General features: G+C 52.8%; 1 protein-coding gene and 1 gene segment (V, D, J or C); both read right to left on the bottom strand.

The window, feature by feature from the left end:
• Positions 1-2758: 2758 nt before the first annotated feature.
• Positions 2759-15570, bottom strand: part of LOC145523662 (T cell receptor beta constant 2-like) — a 121624-nt gene continuing 108812 nt past the window's right edge. The window contains 5 exon segments of the C gene segment in view: positions 2759-2991; positions 3275-3381; positions 3536-3553; positions 4233-4622; positions 7920-7966. Coding sequence covers positions 2971-2991; positions 3275-3381; positions 3536-3553; positions 4233-4622; positions 7920-7966 — 583 coding nt within the window.
• LOC145523947 (M1-specific T cell receptor beta chain-like) overlaps positions 12941-15570 on the bottom strand; it is a 33670-nt gene continuing 31040 nt past the window's right edge. The window contains exons 9-12 of the mRNA XM_081535191.1: positions 14233-14622; positions 13794-13811; positions 13526-13632; positions 12941-13198 (exon numbers count right to left, since the gene is read on the bottom strand). Of these exons, the coding sequence (XP_081391317.1) occupies positions 13178-13198; positions 13526-13632; positions 13794-13811; positions 14233-14622 (536 nt within the window). The 3' untranslated portion in view covers positions 12941-13177. The remainder of the gene's footprint in view (positions 13199-13525; positions 13633-13793; positions 13812-14232; positions 14623-15570) is intronic.

Raw genomic sequence — 15570 nt, 5'->3', positions numbered from 1 at the left:
CCCTGTATCTAAGGCATCTTTGCTCAGTTTTACCTGAGGAAGAAAAAGAGGGGTTGACTAAAACTGGTCCAGAAGGATCTCTTTCAATTCTAGAGAAAGAGGCAGAGGAGGGAGAGATTAACTTCCCAGTGCCTGTGAATTGAATGCTGGGGGCAGGGTTGTCTGAGAGAGATGAGGAAAGTACTGTAAAGATTTGGGAAGAGAAGCCTTCCAGGGTCAAGTGAGGGTGGGGACCAAGTGGAGTTTCTCCATCTCTGTGATGTTTCCAGGAGTGAGAAGATGACAAGCACCAAGTCATGCATCCTCCAGAGGACATTCATTCCCCACCTTGACATACCCCAGGTGCCCACCATCGACCCCCCCCCACATCCTCCCACCTGCTACTACCACTGCTTTTAGCACCCCAAAGATGAGAGCCACCGAACCCGCAGACCCTCCTCTGCCCCCCTCCACCCTGATCTCGTCCCTGCAGCTGGTCACGTTTCTCCTCACAGATACGTTGCACAAAGCCTTGCCTCCAGCAAGCACTCCCTGCTCAGTCTGCTCTTCCTGATCCACGAAATGCCCTGTTCTCTCTGAGGTATTTTTTTCTCCTTTAGCTGCTCATCTCCCCATCTGACCCTTGTGAGGAACCACCACACATGTCTAAAGAGTGGAAAGTGCTGCTTTTGTGGGTGCTGGTCTAGAGACTAAACTCAGTATCTTTTGTTCTGGGATTTTTTTAAGTCACCACCAAAACAAGCAAACAACAGCAACGGCAAATTAAAAAAACAACTGCGGTTTGAGAAATCTTGAAATACTCCTGACTGATGGTAAGTTAAATCATGTGATGAGCCTCCCAAGGCATCCCTCACCCAGGCCACGTCCTTTCCTGGCCTGTGTGTGTCAGGTCCAGAGAACCCCGCATCTCCCGTTCCTGATATGCGGTGTAGGGGGATGAGTAGTGTCACCCCAAATTCACACCCACCCAGAACTTCAGACTGTGACCTAACTGGGACATAAGATCTTTACAGATGTAATTTGTTAAGAATCTCAGGATGAAATCCTTCTGAACTGAGGGTGTGTCCCAAATCCAGTGACTTGTGTCCTGGTAAGTGAAAGGAGGGAGTTTACACACAGACACGGGGAAGAAGTACGCATGCAGACCGAGCCAGAAGGTGGGGGTGACGCTGCCTTGAGCCCAGAGATTTTGTGAGTGACCGCACGCTCTTGGTCACCACTTGGGCAAAGCTTCCTGAACTGCCCTCTTTAGAAGAATGTGCTACATTTTCCTACAGTTTCACAGCTTGCCAGTCATTTGACCCATAAACTGTAGTTTCTTCACCTATGAAGTTGGGAGAAAAAAAAATCCCTGCTCGTAGGATGGTTGTGGCGATTGGCTGTGACAACGCGTGTCCCAGGGCCCAGGCGGGAACAAAGCAGGCTGTGAGGATTCCATCTTTTTCACCATCTTCCAGAGTTCGGAACTTCTCTCATTCCCAACATTCTGCCTCAACTAACTTGCCCAGGGCCTCTCTCGCTGGTCTGTCTCTGTCCCCTGATGGCATCCCTCTCCTCCCTCCCCCTCCCTCCCCCAGGCCTGGTGCGGTGTTGTACCACAGTGCTTGTAACCTGCAGGTAGTACTTGCCCCAGTAAGAGAACTGTCTCCCCGAAGAGTCGTCTGCACTCAACACACTCCATTTAGGGTGGCCTGGCCTCCTTCCCAATGAGAGAAGGAGCTTCTGTTAGAAGGGCTCCAGGAGTATAGCACCCCAACCCACACTGAACCCTCTCTCCACCTCTGTTCCTTCCCCCCGTGGGGGCACATCTGCCCCCACATGCCCTGCCTCCATGAAATCTCCAGGTTTCATGCCTCAGTGTTTTCAGCTCTGTGCTGTCTTTAGGATTCTAACCTAGACTGGCAGAGTAGAACTAAATCTCAAGCCCAAATTCTGAAACCAGATAGGATGGAAGTGTTAAAAGATAAACCCTAAATGCACAGGAAGTGAAACTTGAATTTGGAATTGAGAAATGACCAGACATTCCAACCCACAGGTGGCCCCGTCCTCTGTCCAGCACTGAGGTGGGGGTTATGGTTCCCCTCTGTTCATTCTTGAAAAAAGTGAAAGTGTTAGTTGCTCATTCCTGTCCGACTCTTGGTGACCCCACGGACTGTAGCCCCCGAGGCTTCTCTGTCCATGGAATTTTCCCGGCAAGAATACTGGAGTGGCTAGCCATTCCCTTCTCCAGGGAATCTTCTCGACCCAGCAGACCCAAACTCAGGTCTGCTGCATTGCAGGCAGATTGTTTACCATCTGAGCCACCATCTGCCCTCAATATGCAGGTTTTCCAGAGCCCAACTTCTTGCCCTTCAGACTAGCCCTACACACGGGGGCCCAGAGTGCCTGGATGTGGACCGCAGCACCCCATGAGGATGAACAAGAGGAAGCAGCATTAGTCAGAGAGGAGGCTCTATCACTCCATATGCCTGTGTGTGTGTGTGTGTGTGTGTGTGTTGATCACTCAGTCATGTCCGACTCTTTGTGACCCTATGGACTGTAGCCCACCAGGCTTCTCTGTGCTTGGGATTCTCCAGGCAAGAATACTGGAATGGCTTGCCATTCCCTTCTCCAGGGGATCTTCCCGACCCAGGGATTGAACCTGGGTCTCCTGCATTGCAGGCAGATTCTTTACCGAGCCTGAGGGGTGGTGATTTCCCCAAATCAGAGGTAGATCAATGAAGGGCAGAATACCACAGACACTCCTGGACACAATCAAGCCCATCATGACACTTTTATTGACTCAGTCAATTTCAGGTTCGAGGTGTGGCGCTCCACCAGCAGGGAAGCTGAGAGAAGGGGCAGACATCTATACAGGAAGGAGATAAGAGAGAGAGAGAGAAACTCTTGAGGAACACAGACTGGAAGGACATTAAGGAGAATCCAAGGCCATGATAAAGAATGACTCGGGATGCACTTTTGGAGCTGGTCTCAGGAATCCTTTTTCTTAACCTGAGGAAGAGAGGATGTCGTCAGGATGCCAGGGGCCATGGAACAGTAGGACTGGGTCAGAGGATGCTGATTCTGGGGTCTGATTTTGGGGAGGGCTGGCTGACTCTCCCCATCCTTCAAAGCCACATTCTGTCTGCGATGATCTCTGTACTTTCTCCCCAGTCTGGCAGCCCCATTGTGACTCCACGGAGAAGTCAGGACACAAGTCTGAGACCCCTCAGCTCCCTTGCATGATGCTCCACACTTTCCCTTCATCACCCTCTCATCCTGCCCCCCTCCTCACCATGGCCATCAGCACCAGGGCGCTGACCAGCACAGCATACAGGGTGGCCTTCCCCAGCAGAATCTCATAGAGGAGGGTGGCAGACAGGACCCCTTGCTGATAAGACGCTGTTGGCAGGAAAGGAGAGCAGGTAGGTACCTGTGAGCAGGTATATCTGGCCTTCTCCCCCTTTACCCCTCAACCAGTGTCCATGGCTTCTCTGTCTCTAGTTCCAGAGCAATGACCATGGAGATGGAGACAAAGAAGCAGAGGGCTACTCACCGGAGGAGACACCGCAGTCTGAAAGAAAAAAGGGGGAGGGAAATGGATGAGAGACTGCATCTTCTAAAGCAGATTCAAAGCTAAGCCAGCCTTCCTCAGTCCAATAGCTGGCAAGATGCTAAATCTTGGCAACAACCACATGAACGTGGAAGTGGATCCTGCCCCAGCTGAGCCTTCAGATAAGACTCCAGCTTTGGCTGACATCTGATTGTAGCATCTTGAGATAAACGAGCCAGCTAAGCTATGCCCAGATTCCTGATACATTAAAACTAGGCAATAATAAATGTGTGCTATTTTGAGATGCTTAAAACAAAACAAATAAATGAAAAAGACCTACTAAGCTAGCTGTTAGTCAGCACCGACCCCCAGGCTCTGAGCAGCCTCTGATCAGAGTCCTAGCACTGCCTGTACCAATGTGGCCACAGCATCCTCAAAGTCATGGAAGGAGGCAGCCCTGAAGGGGATGGGGACCCACCACTGAGACCCTGAGCTCTGCAGGTGGGCGGGGGGGGGGACCCACCAGCACAGCTGAGTTGGGCTGAGGATCTGGATCTGGGGGAAGAGTTAGCCTGAGGGGGTGCCCTGTCCACCCTCTTGGTGGGCTCCCCCCCCCATCCCTTCACTCTGTGTCCAGTCTTCCCGCTCCTCTCCCTGGATCTCTCCTCTGTCGGCTCTGACTCCCTCCAGGCCGGCTCACCTGCTCTGCCCCAGGCCTCGGCGCTGATGTTCTGGGTGATGGGCTTGGCCCTGTCCTTCTTCTCCCACTTGTCCTGGTCCGTGAGCCCGTGGAACTGGACTTGGCAGCGGAAGTGGTTGCGGGGGTTGTGCCAGAAGGCGGCGGTCACTCTCAGCCGGCTGCTCAGACAGTATCTGGAGTTATTCTGCGAGGGGTCCTCCTTGTAGGGCTCAGGGTCCGTGCTGACCCCAGTCGTGACCTGCTTCCTGTTCACCCACCAGGTCAGCTCCACGTGGTCGGGGTAGAAGCCCGTGGCCAGGCACACGAGCGTGGCCTTCTGGGTCCGGGAGATCTCTGCTTCCGAGGGTTCGAACACAGCCACCTTGGGCGGGTGCACCTGGCTCAGATCGTCTGGAAGGACAGGGGTGGGGGCCAGAACCGGCCTGAGAGCTGGCTGGGCGTGGGAGGGGCTGTGTGTGTGTGTGTGTTTGTCAGTACATGAGTGTGAGAAGGCAGGGAAGGGAGGCTCAGGGTCACCCTACAATAAAATCCTGTAGCAGTATGTCCTGTCTATTTGGGAGTCAGCAGCCCACTCCTCTGTTATTGCTCTCCCTCTGTGTGCCTGCCCCTTGTACTCACCCTACGACAAGCCCGTCTCGTCTGTCTCTAGCCCTCGAAGGCGGCCTTACAAGTGGCACTGTCTGACATCTGAGCAATTGTTCTTCTTCCATGCTATTTGATTTTTATTCAACGAGAAAAACTTACCTGTCTTTTTTCTCATCATAATTTGTAGTAGCTATTTAATAGAGATCTGGGTTGGAACCAGAGTAACAGAAATCAAAGCTTGACAGTGACTTTGCCCACCAACATGACTGTAGACAACCCCTGAATGTCTCTGCATCATTTTTCTTGCTTGTGAAGGCAGAATCCCAACACTAACTGTCCAGACTGGGGATGGAGATGGCCGGACATAAGGATGCAGGAAGCCTCTGCCATCAGCTGGGTTAGTTGTATGTGAGCCTGGGGGGCTGAGGAGTAGAGGAGATTTGAGTGTAAGGGGCACATTATGAGGCTGGGGGTTTTTCTTCAAATGACAACATACAGATGGCATATTTTTGTGCACTCACGTGAAGACAGCCTTTTGTCTCAGGATGTGCTCATGAGAATAGGAGGCTTTTTTCTTTCTGGTGTCTCACCAGGTCATCCTAGCCATTCCTCTGCCTCCAGGTACCCTGAGTTGCCTCAGCTCAGACAGATCACAAATTCAGGCATCTTCAACCTTCTTTGCCCCTTTGATTCCACATCTTCTATTTTTCCCTACCAGCAAGCTTCCTAAATATGCATCTGAGATCATCAAGCAACTTCTGCTCCCAGTTGTCTTGATCCAGCTACGCCTCTGGTGTGTGGCATCCTGGAGGGCCCCAGGTGAAGGCATTCCAGTTAAAGCCCCTGTGGCCTTCTCATCTGACTGGCTTATTGCTTCTGGACCCTCTCGACAAACATTTCATCTTGCTCTTTGCATTATACAGATTTTTTTGGTTGTTTCTGAGCAACTCTGTTAAAGGGAAGATGTCTCAATCTAAAGAGATCTAGTTTAGGCCGGAAGAAATGAAAATAAAAAAAAAATGTTCCTGTGACACCAGATTTCCGTGGATGGGTTTCCCTGGTGGCTCAGTGGGAAAGAATCTGCCTGCAATGCGGGAGCTGCAGGAGATACCGGTTCGATCCCTTGGTCAGGAAGATTCCCCGGGGAAGGAAATGGCAACCCACTCCAGTATTCTTGCCTGGGAAATCTCATGGACAGAGGAGCCTGGATGGGGGGTGGGGGGTGGAGGTGGGGGCTACAGTCCATGGGGTCAAAAAAGAGTCCGATACAACTTAGCGACTGAACAATGATGACAACAACAACTTGACTTCAGGGCTGGCTTCCTGGGTGTGTGACCTATGCACACATATTCATTCCCACAAGGTCAGTGGCTCATTAAAGGACCAGGGCTTGGGACCCAGATGTACCTGTTCTGAGGTCTCCTGCTCTTCCCCACCCTGGCTGATCACAGGAACCCAGCTGTCACTGGGAACAAACACTTCAAAGTGAGCCCCGCTGGCTCCAACCTAACCAGTCTAACTATAGACACGCTTGCTGTTATCACATCATCCAGTAAACACACCAGTATTGAGGGGTCGTTCCCCTCTGGAAGCTCAGTGCTTCTATCACCAGGTGACATTGAAGATCCCTTTCCAGCGCTAAGATCCCCTTGGGAATGTTCCTGGCCTCAGAAAGAAAAATATGTCTATTTGAATGTATGTCCTGAGCCATCTGGCTGTTTAACCTAGAAGACCTAGTGTGAGGAGGGAGATTTCAGGCTTGGGGGTGAGGGGGTTCCATTTGGTGAGTAAATGCCTCCAGTGGCCCAGGTTCCCACCCAGCCCACGTGTGCTGTACACACAGCCTGGCCAGCAGGGGTCTGGACTTAAGAAGAGAGGAAGAGGTTGGAAACCTAAATTTAAATCCAGACTTCCAAACAGTAAATCAACAAACCCCGCTTGTCCTGATTCTTTCCCTCACTCTCTGAGGCGGGTCTGTCTCTTTTCATGTCTCTTCTCCACTTCTGCTGGTCATCCTGGTTCTCTGTTCAGCAGAAGCCTGCATCTCCACCTCCCAGGAGCTGGGCTCTGCGATGGGCCCACAATCCTGGGCTCATCCTGCCTCCCCCCTCCCCATCTCATTTTCCCCTTTGCAGCAGCTACACAGGCTCCTACCCTTCCCCCAGCACGGGTCGCCCTCCTCAGTCTTTTTCTCCAATCAAGCCAGTCTCAGAGTCCTAATTAATCTCCTCTCCATTGCTCACTCGGTCCCCAAATACCCCAGAAAAAAAGAGACTGAAGCCCCCTTGCCCTCTGTCCACGTTCCCGGACTAGAGTACCCCTACCCAGTACCCGCTACCCAATACTCCCCGCCTCCCTTGCAGAGCGGACCCCCACCCCCACCCCGAGGCACAACTGGCCAGGCGCCCCAGCCCCAGCGCGCCCCACCCATCTCCGGGGAAGCAAGGGGCTGCGCCAAAAGGAGGGGAGAAGTCCAGATCTCACCTACGACCGTGAGCTTGGTGCCTGGGCCGAAATACTGCTCATATGAGCACGGAGGAAGAGCCCCGCACTCAAACCCCCCACCCCCGCAGCTCCCAGCGGCTCCCGCTCGCTTGCCCTGTCCCAGCGCTCAGCTCCTGCCCCAGCGCTCAGCTCCAGGGCAGGGAGGGGACCTGGAGTGCCCGGATCCGACTTGCCCTGACCCCGCCGCCTCCGGTCCCGCCCGCCGCCCGCGGCCAGCCGGCGGACACTCACCCACCACCGTCAGCCGGCTGCCGGCCCCGAAGGTCAGGGCGGCGCCTGCAAAGCACAGCGACGTGGGGCCCCACAAAAATCGAGGCGCACCGCCCGCACTTACCTAGCACCAGGAGACGTGTGCCTGGCCCGAAGTACTGGGTCTGAGTCACGGCCCCCCAGCCCCGCGCAAAAACCCGCCGCGCATCCCCCCGGGTCCCCAGCGGCTTCCCGTCTCACCTAGCACCAACAGCCGGGTGCCCGCGCCGAAGTACAGCGTGTCTTTGCTCACAGCCTCAGGGCTCAGCACAAAAATATCGGTTCAGCGACCCTACTGACATCTGAGCGCCCCACTTCCCTCCTAGCGCCCCAGAGCACCCCGCTTACCTAGTACCAACAGCCGAGTGCCCCCTCCAAAATACAGCGGATTGTTGCTCACAGCCCGGAGGCTCAGGACAAAAACTAGCGTTACCCTCTCCGTATAGCCTGGACTCAGCCCAGGTCCCCACGGACCCTAAACGCAGCCCCTAAGGGAGATGGGCAGCGGCCTGCCTCTCTGCATCCCACCCGAGGGAACACTCAGGGACCCCAGCTGCCCTCCTTACCCAGCACAGTCAGCTTGGAACCAGCTCCAAAGTACAGCTGCGCGGTGTTTGCACAGCCCTGGGGACCCAGGCGCAAACTGCCTTCCCTGAGTGCAGCCGGGCCAGGGTGAGGCATCCACTCTCCAAAAGCTAGAGTTCACAGGGTCATCTAGTCTGGGCATTCCACCCTCCCTCCCCCTGGAGAAGCATTCTTACCTAGCACAGTGAGCCTGGTCCCTGGCCCGAAATGCAGCTCCTCATAGGAGCACAGTGGGAAGGGGCTGCCAAGAATTCCTCCCTCTTCCCCTCCTCCCCTGGAACAGTCTGGGGCCACCCTTCTTCTCCTCTCTGGCTTCTCTCCTCCCGACCTACCTCCAGAACTAGTGGACAAATGATCTGGACATGAGGTCACCCCCAATTTTGCAGAGAATGAGCTTGACTTGGGGGCTGACATGGTTGTGAATTGGAAGAAGCACTAGGGATGGAGATTTTGCTGGACTGGAAAGTGTTTCAAGCTAGACCTTGCCTCTTACTACTTCTGTGACCTGAAACCTCCCTGGCCTTAGTCTCTCCATCTGAAAAATGGGATAATTTCTTTCCCGCAAGATTGTTGTGCTTAATGAATTTTAAACCTGCGATACTTTCGAACTGTGCTACCGGAGAAGACTCTTGAGAGTCCCTTGGACAGCAAGGAGATTAAACCAGTCAATACTAAAGGAAATCAATCCTGAATATTCATTGCAAGGACTGTTGCCAAAGCTGAGGCTCCAATACCTTGGACATCTGATGCAAAGAGCCGACTCATGGGAAAAGACCCTGATTCTGGGAAAGATTGAGGGCATGAGGAGAAAGGGGTAACAGAGAATGAGATGCTTGGAAGGTATCACTGAGTCAGTGGACTTAAGTTTGAGCAAACTCAGGAAGCTTGGCCTGCTGCAGTACATGGGGTCACAGAGTTGGACACAACTTAGCGACTGGATGACAACAAGAACTTTGTCAAAAGGCAAGTTTTATGGAAAGCATGGGTTCTTGATCCCACTCTTACAGCTTGATTCTTGGTGTTCCTGGGAAGCTGAGTGTGGAGCAGGGAGAGGCAGAGGTGATCAGAGTCCAGGTCCCTGCGAGACCACAGAGGGACCTGCTCCAGGGACTTCTCCCAGCCACTCCCCCCATCTTGAGCTGGGAGCTAGGTTCTGGGTGGGCTACGTGGGTCTATTTTCTGAAGCAGGGCTTTTTGTAAAAGCACTTCCTCTATCTGAATCATCGTGCCCCCCCCGCCGAAGTCCCACAATGTTATACTGTGATACAAAAATGTCCTCTCCTCTGGTGCCCCTCCTCCAACTACTGGGCAGAGGCAGGAAGTGCAGGTGGCAGAGGCTGGTCTGATTGAGTGGGGTGAGAGGAGACAGACTCAGGGTGCGTTGAGAGGGGGGAGGGCAGGGTGCTAGTGGTGGGGGAGGGGGGCAGAGAGGCCCCTCCTGGAATAGATGCCACCCTGAGGGGCTCTCCTATGTCATCAGGGCTCCCTTATGGGACTCTCTGTGCCCACCTGTGCAGACTGGCATTTATAGTGAGGCGGGTGGGAGGACCATCCACAGAGCAGGTGATGTCAGCTCAGGGCGGAAGGACTCACAGCTCTGCACTTGCCCTTGGCTTCCTGGATGGGGCCCAACTCCTCTCCCTTCACTAGTGTACAGATGTTTAGTGCACGTCTACTATATGCCAGCCTCATGCTGCGACAAGGATAGAGTCCACTCTCCGAGCAGGAATTCCCAACCTGCCTTTACAGGCTTATGATTGCCATCTCTGAACCTCACAGCCAGCTGCGTGCAAGGACCAGAAGTCCCTGACCCTGTAGTTGCCTATCCCATTCATACCTCTGACTCTCATGAACCCTCTCCCACATGGATAACTGATATCAACTCTTCTTGTGAAGAGCTGGCTACATTCTTAGACTCTCCCCTGATGGTCCCAGTCAGAAACTGAGTGCTAGCTTCTGCCTGCGTTTCAGTACACAACTCACATTGCTGCTATTCAAGTGTTAAGTGTAGGCATTTCTACCCATGAATTATCCCCATAAAGAACAGGGAAACTTCTTGGGGGCTGTGGCTTGGATATCTTTGTTTTCTTGAAGGTTAATAAAAGCATTGCAATGACATATACCTAATATGTAGTCTACTCTGCTGATGCACATATGCTGACATGTGTGTATGTATGTTTGTTGGTATACATGCAAACACTTGTACTAGAATGCATGCATGCATGCAATAGATTGAGGAGGCTGTGTGCTGTAGGCCTGTGGTTGAGGGGAGGGTCACTGTCTGTTGCAGGAAGGCCTGAACGTGATATCTGCTCCCGAACTGGGTCACTTCGGGTGAGCTCTCTGATTTATTCATTTCTTTAAAGATAATTTATTGGGTGAGTACACTGAACCAAGATACTATGCTACATCCCAAAGATACTGCAATAAAAATACTACTTGGTCCTCAAGGAGGTGACCTTCAAGTGGGGCTGTCAGACAATGAAAGGGGTAATTTCCATCAAGTGAGGTTAGTAGCAGGAAGGAAGTGGGCACAGGGCACTGTGATAGCAAAACACAGAGGGCATTTCATACAGTCTCATGGAATAAGGGGCAAGGATGCTCCAGGGAAGGCTACTAGCTGGGGAAGATGTCATCGCTGAGTCTGCAAGGATGAGTGGGAGCTTGTGTAGATGTTGTTCCAGGCAGAGGAGTGCAGGATGGGCTGAGAGCCAGTGTCTCAGAAGGCTCAGGGGTACAGGAGTGAGGGTGAGTGTGGACAAAGAAGTGGAAGACAATGGTGGGTCTTTTAAGACATCCTGAGGACTTTGGGTTACATCAGCATAGTGACAGTGTGACAATAAAGACCTTTGGAAGGATGTCTAGAAATAGCAATAGGGCTGACCCTTGTTTTTAGGTACTTTATTTTCTCTTCTCCCAGGTGGCTTCCTCCCAGGTATCTTGCAGGGCTCCCAAGTGGCACAGTGCTAAAGAATCTACCTGCCAATGCAGGAGACGTGAGAGATGTGGGTTTGATCCCTGGGATGGGAATATCCTCTGGAGTAGGAAATAGCACCTTACTCCAGTATTCTTGCCTGGGAATTACGATGGACAGAGGAGCCTGGTGGGCTACAGTCCATGGGGTCACAAAGAGTCAAACACGACTGAGTGACTGAAGGAGTGATCAGGGGACATTTTCACATCTACTTAATTCATCTGTGTGAAATTTATAACTAGCTTTGTAACTTAACCTGGAGACACATCTGCCCCTGAACAGAGATTTCCAAGTCAGTGAAGTTTCTTCTCCCCAGCTGGAAACACTCTTTGGTGGTGAAGGAAGCCTAGTAATGCTCCCGGTGAGAGCTGAAATGAGTGCCATGGGGTCATGGCCACTTGGCAGTGGGCACACCTGTGTGGTTCAGCTCTTCCTCAGAGCACCTTTGTCCAGGTAGGACAGCAAGTTCCCATTTTTCTAGACTGCTCCAGAGTAAGCCTCTCTCTTCACCAGTCACCCCCTTTCCCATGTCCTTAAGTTTCCCTGACAAGGAGGAGCAGTGCCAGTCACAGGCTGGGCCCCTCACACCTGAAAGAACTGTACTTTCCTTGAATATCTCTTGTTTGTACCCTGACTGGAGTCACATGGGACTTCAGAGGTGGACAGAAGAGAAATCTAGATACTCACAGCTGCTACTGCTGCTGCTAAGTCGCTTCAGTCGTGTCTGACTCTGTGCGACCCCATAGACGGCAGCCCACCAGGCTCTGCCGTCCCTAGGATTCTCCAGGCAAGAATACTGGAGTGGGTTGCCATTTCCTTCTCCAGTGCATGAAAGGGAAAAGTGAAAGTGAAGTCCCTCAGTCGTGTCCGACTCTTAGCGACCCCATGGGCTACAGCCTACAAGGCTCCTCCATCCATGGGATTTTCCAGGCAAGAGTACTGGAGTGGGGTGCCATTGCCTTCTCTGCGAGCTCCTTGGGGGTTGTTTAACTGGCAAGTGGGACAAGAGGAGACCACTTGCCTTATAGTTGTTTGGACGCCTGTTCCACTGAAGGACCTTTCTAGTAATCTTTGGAGGGCCTTTTCTCCTAAATGAATGGTGGCATGTAAGGAGTTAACCAACTTCCATTGGAGGTTTCCAGGCAGAAAAAGGAGTCCCTCCTTTTGCAACCACCCTGTATGATCTTCTTGAAAGCCCTCACTCCTAGCTTTAAGAGTCTCACCTTCAGTATATGAAGGAGTTTCTGGCAAATTAGTCTGTGGAACTAAGGTGGCAATCGCTATTAGGTCATTGTTCTGTAATGCTGTTCTCTTAGCTTCCTGATCAGCTGCTTGGTTCCCTCATGCCACTTCCGTGCTCCCTCTTTGGTGTCCTTTACAGAGGGAGACTGAAACCTCAGTGGGCAGATGGACTGCCTCTAAGAGTCTAAGAATTTGATCACCATATTTGATTGGGGACCCGCGGGTGGTCAAGTGGCCCCTTTCTTTCCAAATAGCTGCATGTGCATGTAAAACCAGGAAGGCATACTTGGAGTCAGTGTAAATGGCTATTCTTTTTCGTTTTCCCAGCTTGAAAGCTCGAGTCAGGGCTATGAGTTCAGCTAATTGGGCTGGGGTACCTAGTGGCAGAGGCTTAGCCTCTATGGTCTCAAAACTGGAGACTACTGCATACCTGGTTCTTCTCTTCCCATCTAAGATAAAGCTGCTTGCATCAGTGTACCAGATTTCCTCAGGATTGGCCAGAGGATCTTCTGACAATCCCTCTCGGGGTTTTGTCCTGTAGTCCAAGGCAGATACTCACAAGGCAGAGTCAAACCAGAACAGGCCATGTTTATTGGTTCAGTAAGTTCAGCCCCGCTAGGGTCTCCCCTGGGTTAGGGAGATCCTGGTCCTAAGTGTTTGGGGCACCCACACATGGGGGTGGATGCTGGGCTGAGTCCAGAGATGAGGGCAGCTCTTCAGAAGCACTGGGTGTGAAGGAGAAAAGCAGAATTCACATCAGGGCAGTAACAGGCTGGAAGCTCCTGGCTCCACTTCTAAGCTGGCTTCAGGAATCTTTTCTCTTGACCTGAGGAAGAGAAGGTGTGAGGGTTACAAGGAGCCAGGAGTGCTGGGGACCGAGAGGAAGTAGGGTGTCCCACTGACAAGACAAATAGCAGGTCTCCTCCCAACATCCATCCATTGGGTTTTCTGGTGACCCCAGTTTCTCCTTCCCAGCACGGCTCTTCCATTGTGATCACAGAGGTGTACGGGATCTTCTGAGGCATGTGGGTGAACCCCTTCCTCCTCTCTGCCCACCTCTGGTCCTGGTGGGGTCTCTACGTTCCTAGGTCTGTGTTGCTGCATTTCAAGTGTGACCTCCAACCTGCCTGCCCCATCCTGCCCGGCTCCTCACCATGGCCATCAGCACCAGGGCGCTGACCAGCACAGCGTACAGGGTGGCCTTCCCCAGCAGGATCTCATAGAGGAGTGTGGCAGACAGGACGCCTTGCTGATAAGACGCTGTTGACAGAAAGGGAGAGCAGGTAGATATAGATACCTGTGAGCTGGTCATCTCTGGCCTCCTCCCCCTTTACCCCTCAACCAGTGTCCATGTCTTCTCTGTCTCTGGTTCCAGAGCAATGACCATGGAGATAGAGACAAAGAAGCAGAGGGCTTCTCACCGGAGCTGACACCGCAGTCTGAAAGAAAAAAGGGGGAGGGAAATGGTTGAGAGACTGCATCTTCTAAACCCGATTCAAAACTAAGTCAGTCTTTTAGTCAGCACCGACCCCCAGGCTCTGAGCAGCCTCTGATCAGAGTCCTAGCACTGCCTGTACCAATGTGGCCACAGCATCCTCAAAGTCATGGAAGGAGGCATCCCTGAAGGGGATGGGGACCCACCACTGAGACCCTGAGCTCTGCAGGCGGGCGGGGGGGGACCCACCAGCACAGCTGAGTTGGGCTGAGGATCTGGATCTGAGGGAGGAGTTAGCCTGAGGGGGTGCCCTGTCCACCCTCTTGGTGGGCTCCCCCCCCATCCCTTCACTCTGTGTCCAGCCTTCCCGCTCCTCTCCCTGGATCTCTCCTCTGTCGGCTCTGACTCCCTCCAGGCCGGCTCACCTGCTCTGCCCCAGGCCTCGGCGCTGATGTTCTGGGTGATGGGCTTGGCCCTGTCCTTCTTCTCCCACTTGTCCTGGTCCGTGAGCCCGTGGAACTGGACTTGGCAGCGGAAGTGGTTGCGGGGGTTGTGCCAGAAGGTGGCGGTCACTCTCAGCCGGCTGCTCAGACAGTATCTGGAGTTATTCTGCGAGGGGTCCTCCTTGTAGGGCTCAGGGTCCGTGCTGACCCCAGTCGTGACCTGCTTCCTGTTCACCCACCAGGTCAGCTCCACGTGGTCGGGGTAGAAGCCCGTGGCCAGGCACACGAGCGTGGCCTTCTGGGTCCGGGAGATCTCTGCTTCCGAGGGTTCGAACACAGCCACCTTGGGCGGGTGCACCTGGCTCAGATCGTCTGGAAGGACAGGGGTGGGGGCCAGGACCGGCCTGAGAGCTGGCTGGGCGTGGTAAGGGCTGTGTGTGTGTGTGTGTGTGCAAGTGTGTCTGTGTTTTCGTGCATGAGTATATGAGTGTGAGAAGGAAGGGAAAGGGGCCACAGGGTTATCCTAAAATAAAATCATGTAGCAGTATGTCTACCCTGGTGGCTCAGAAGGAATCCGCCTGCTAATGCAGGAGACGTGGGTTCGATCCCTGGGTTGGGAAGAACCCCTGGAGAAGGAAATAGCAACCCATTCCAGTGTTCTTGCCTGGGAAATCCCAGGGATAGAGGAGCCTGGAGGGCTACAGTCCATGGGGTTGCAAAAGAGTCAGACATGACTGAGCAACTGAGCATGCATGAAAGCAGTATGTGCTGTCTGTTTGGGGGGTGACCACCCCACGCCTCTGTGCTTGGTCTCCCTCTGCCCGCCTGTCCCTGTACTCACCCTGCCACAGGCCTGTCTCCTGTGTCTGCAGCCCCAAAGGTGGCCTTACAAATGGCACCACCCAATCTCTGAGCAAATTCTCTTCTCTTATGTTATTGTTTTGTTATTCAACATGAGAAGCTTACTTCTCTACTTCTCACCATAATATATAGTCGTTATTTAAGTAGAGCACCAGATGGAACATGAATAATAGAATTCGAAGCTTGGGAGTGGCTTTAGATAGTCTCTGGATGTCTCTGCATCATTTTTCCTGCTTGTGAAGGGAGAAGCCAACACTGACGGTCTAGAGCGGGGGTGGACATGACCTGATCTATGGATGCCGAAAGCCCTGTCCTCTGCTGGCAGTGAGCCTGAGGGGTTGACCAGTAAGATGACTTGGGGATAAGGAAGTTATTTGATGGCTGTTTTTTATTTTTTCAGATGACAATGTACTGATGATATATTCTTGCACACTCATGTGAAGACAGCATTTGTCTTAG

The sequence above is a fragment of the Giraffa tippelskirchi genome, chromosome 10, assembly GCF_054371585.1.
Source record: "Giraffa tippelskirchi isolate mGirTip1 chromosome 10, T2T-mGirTip1v1.2.pri, whole genome shotgun sequence".
Classification (NCBI taxonomy): Eukaryota; Metazoa; Chordata; class Mammalia; order Artiodactyla; family Giraffidae; genus Giraffa; species Giraffa tippelskirchi.
Note: the sequence above shows the minus strand (reverse complement) of the source record. Positions and strands in the feature narration are given on the sequence as shown.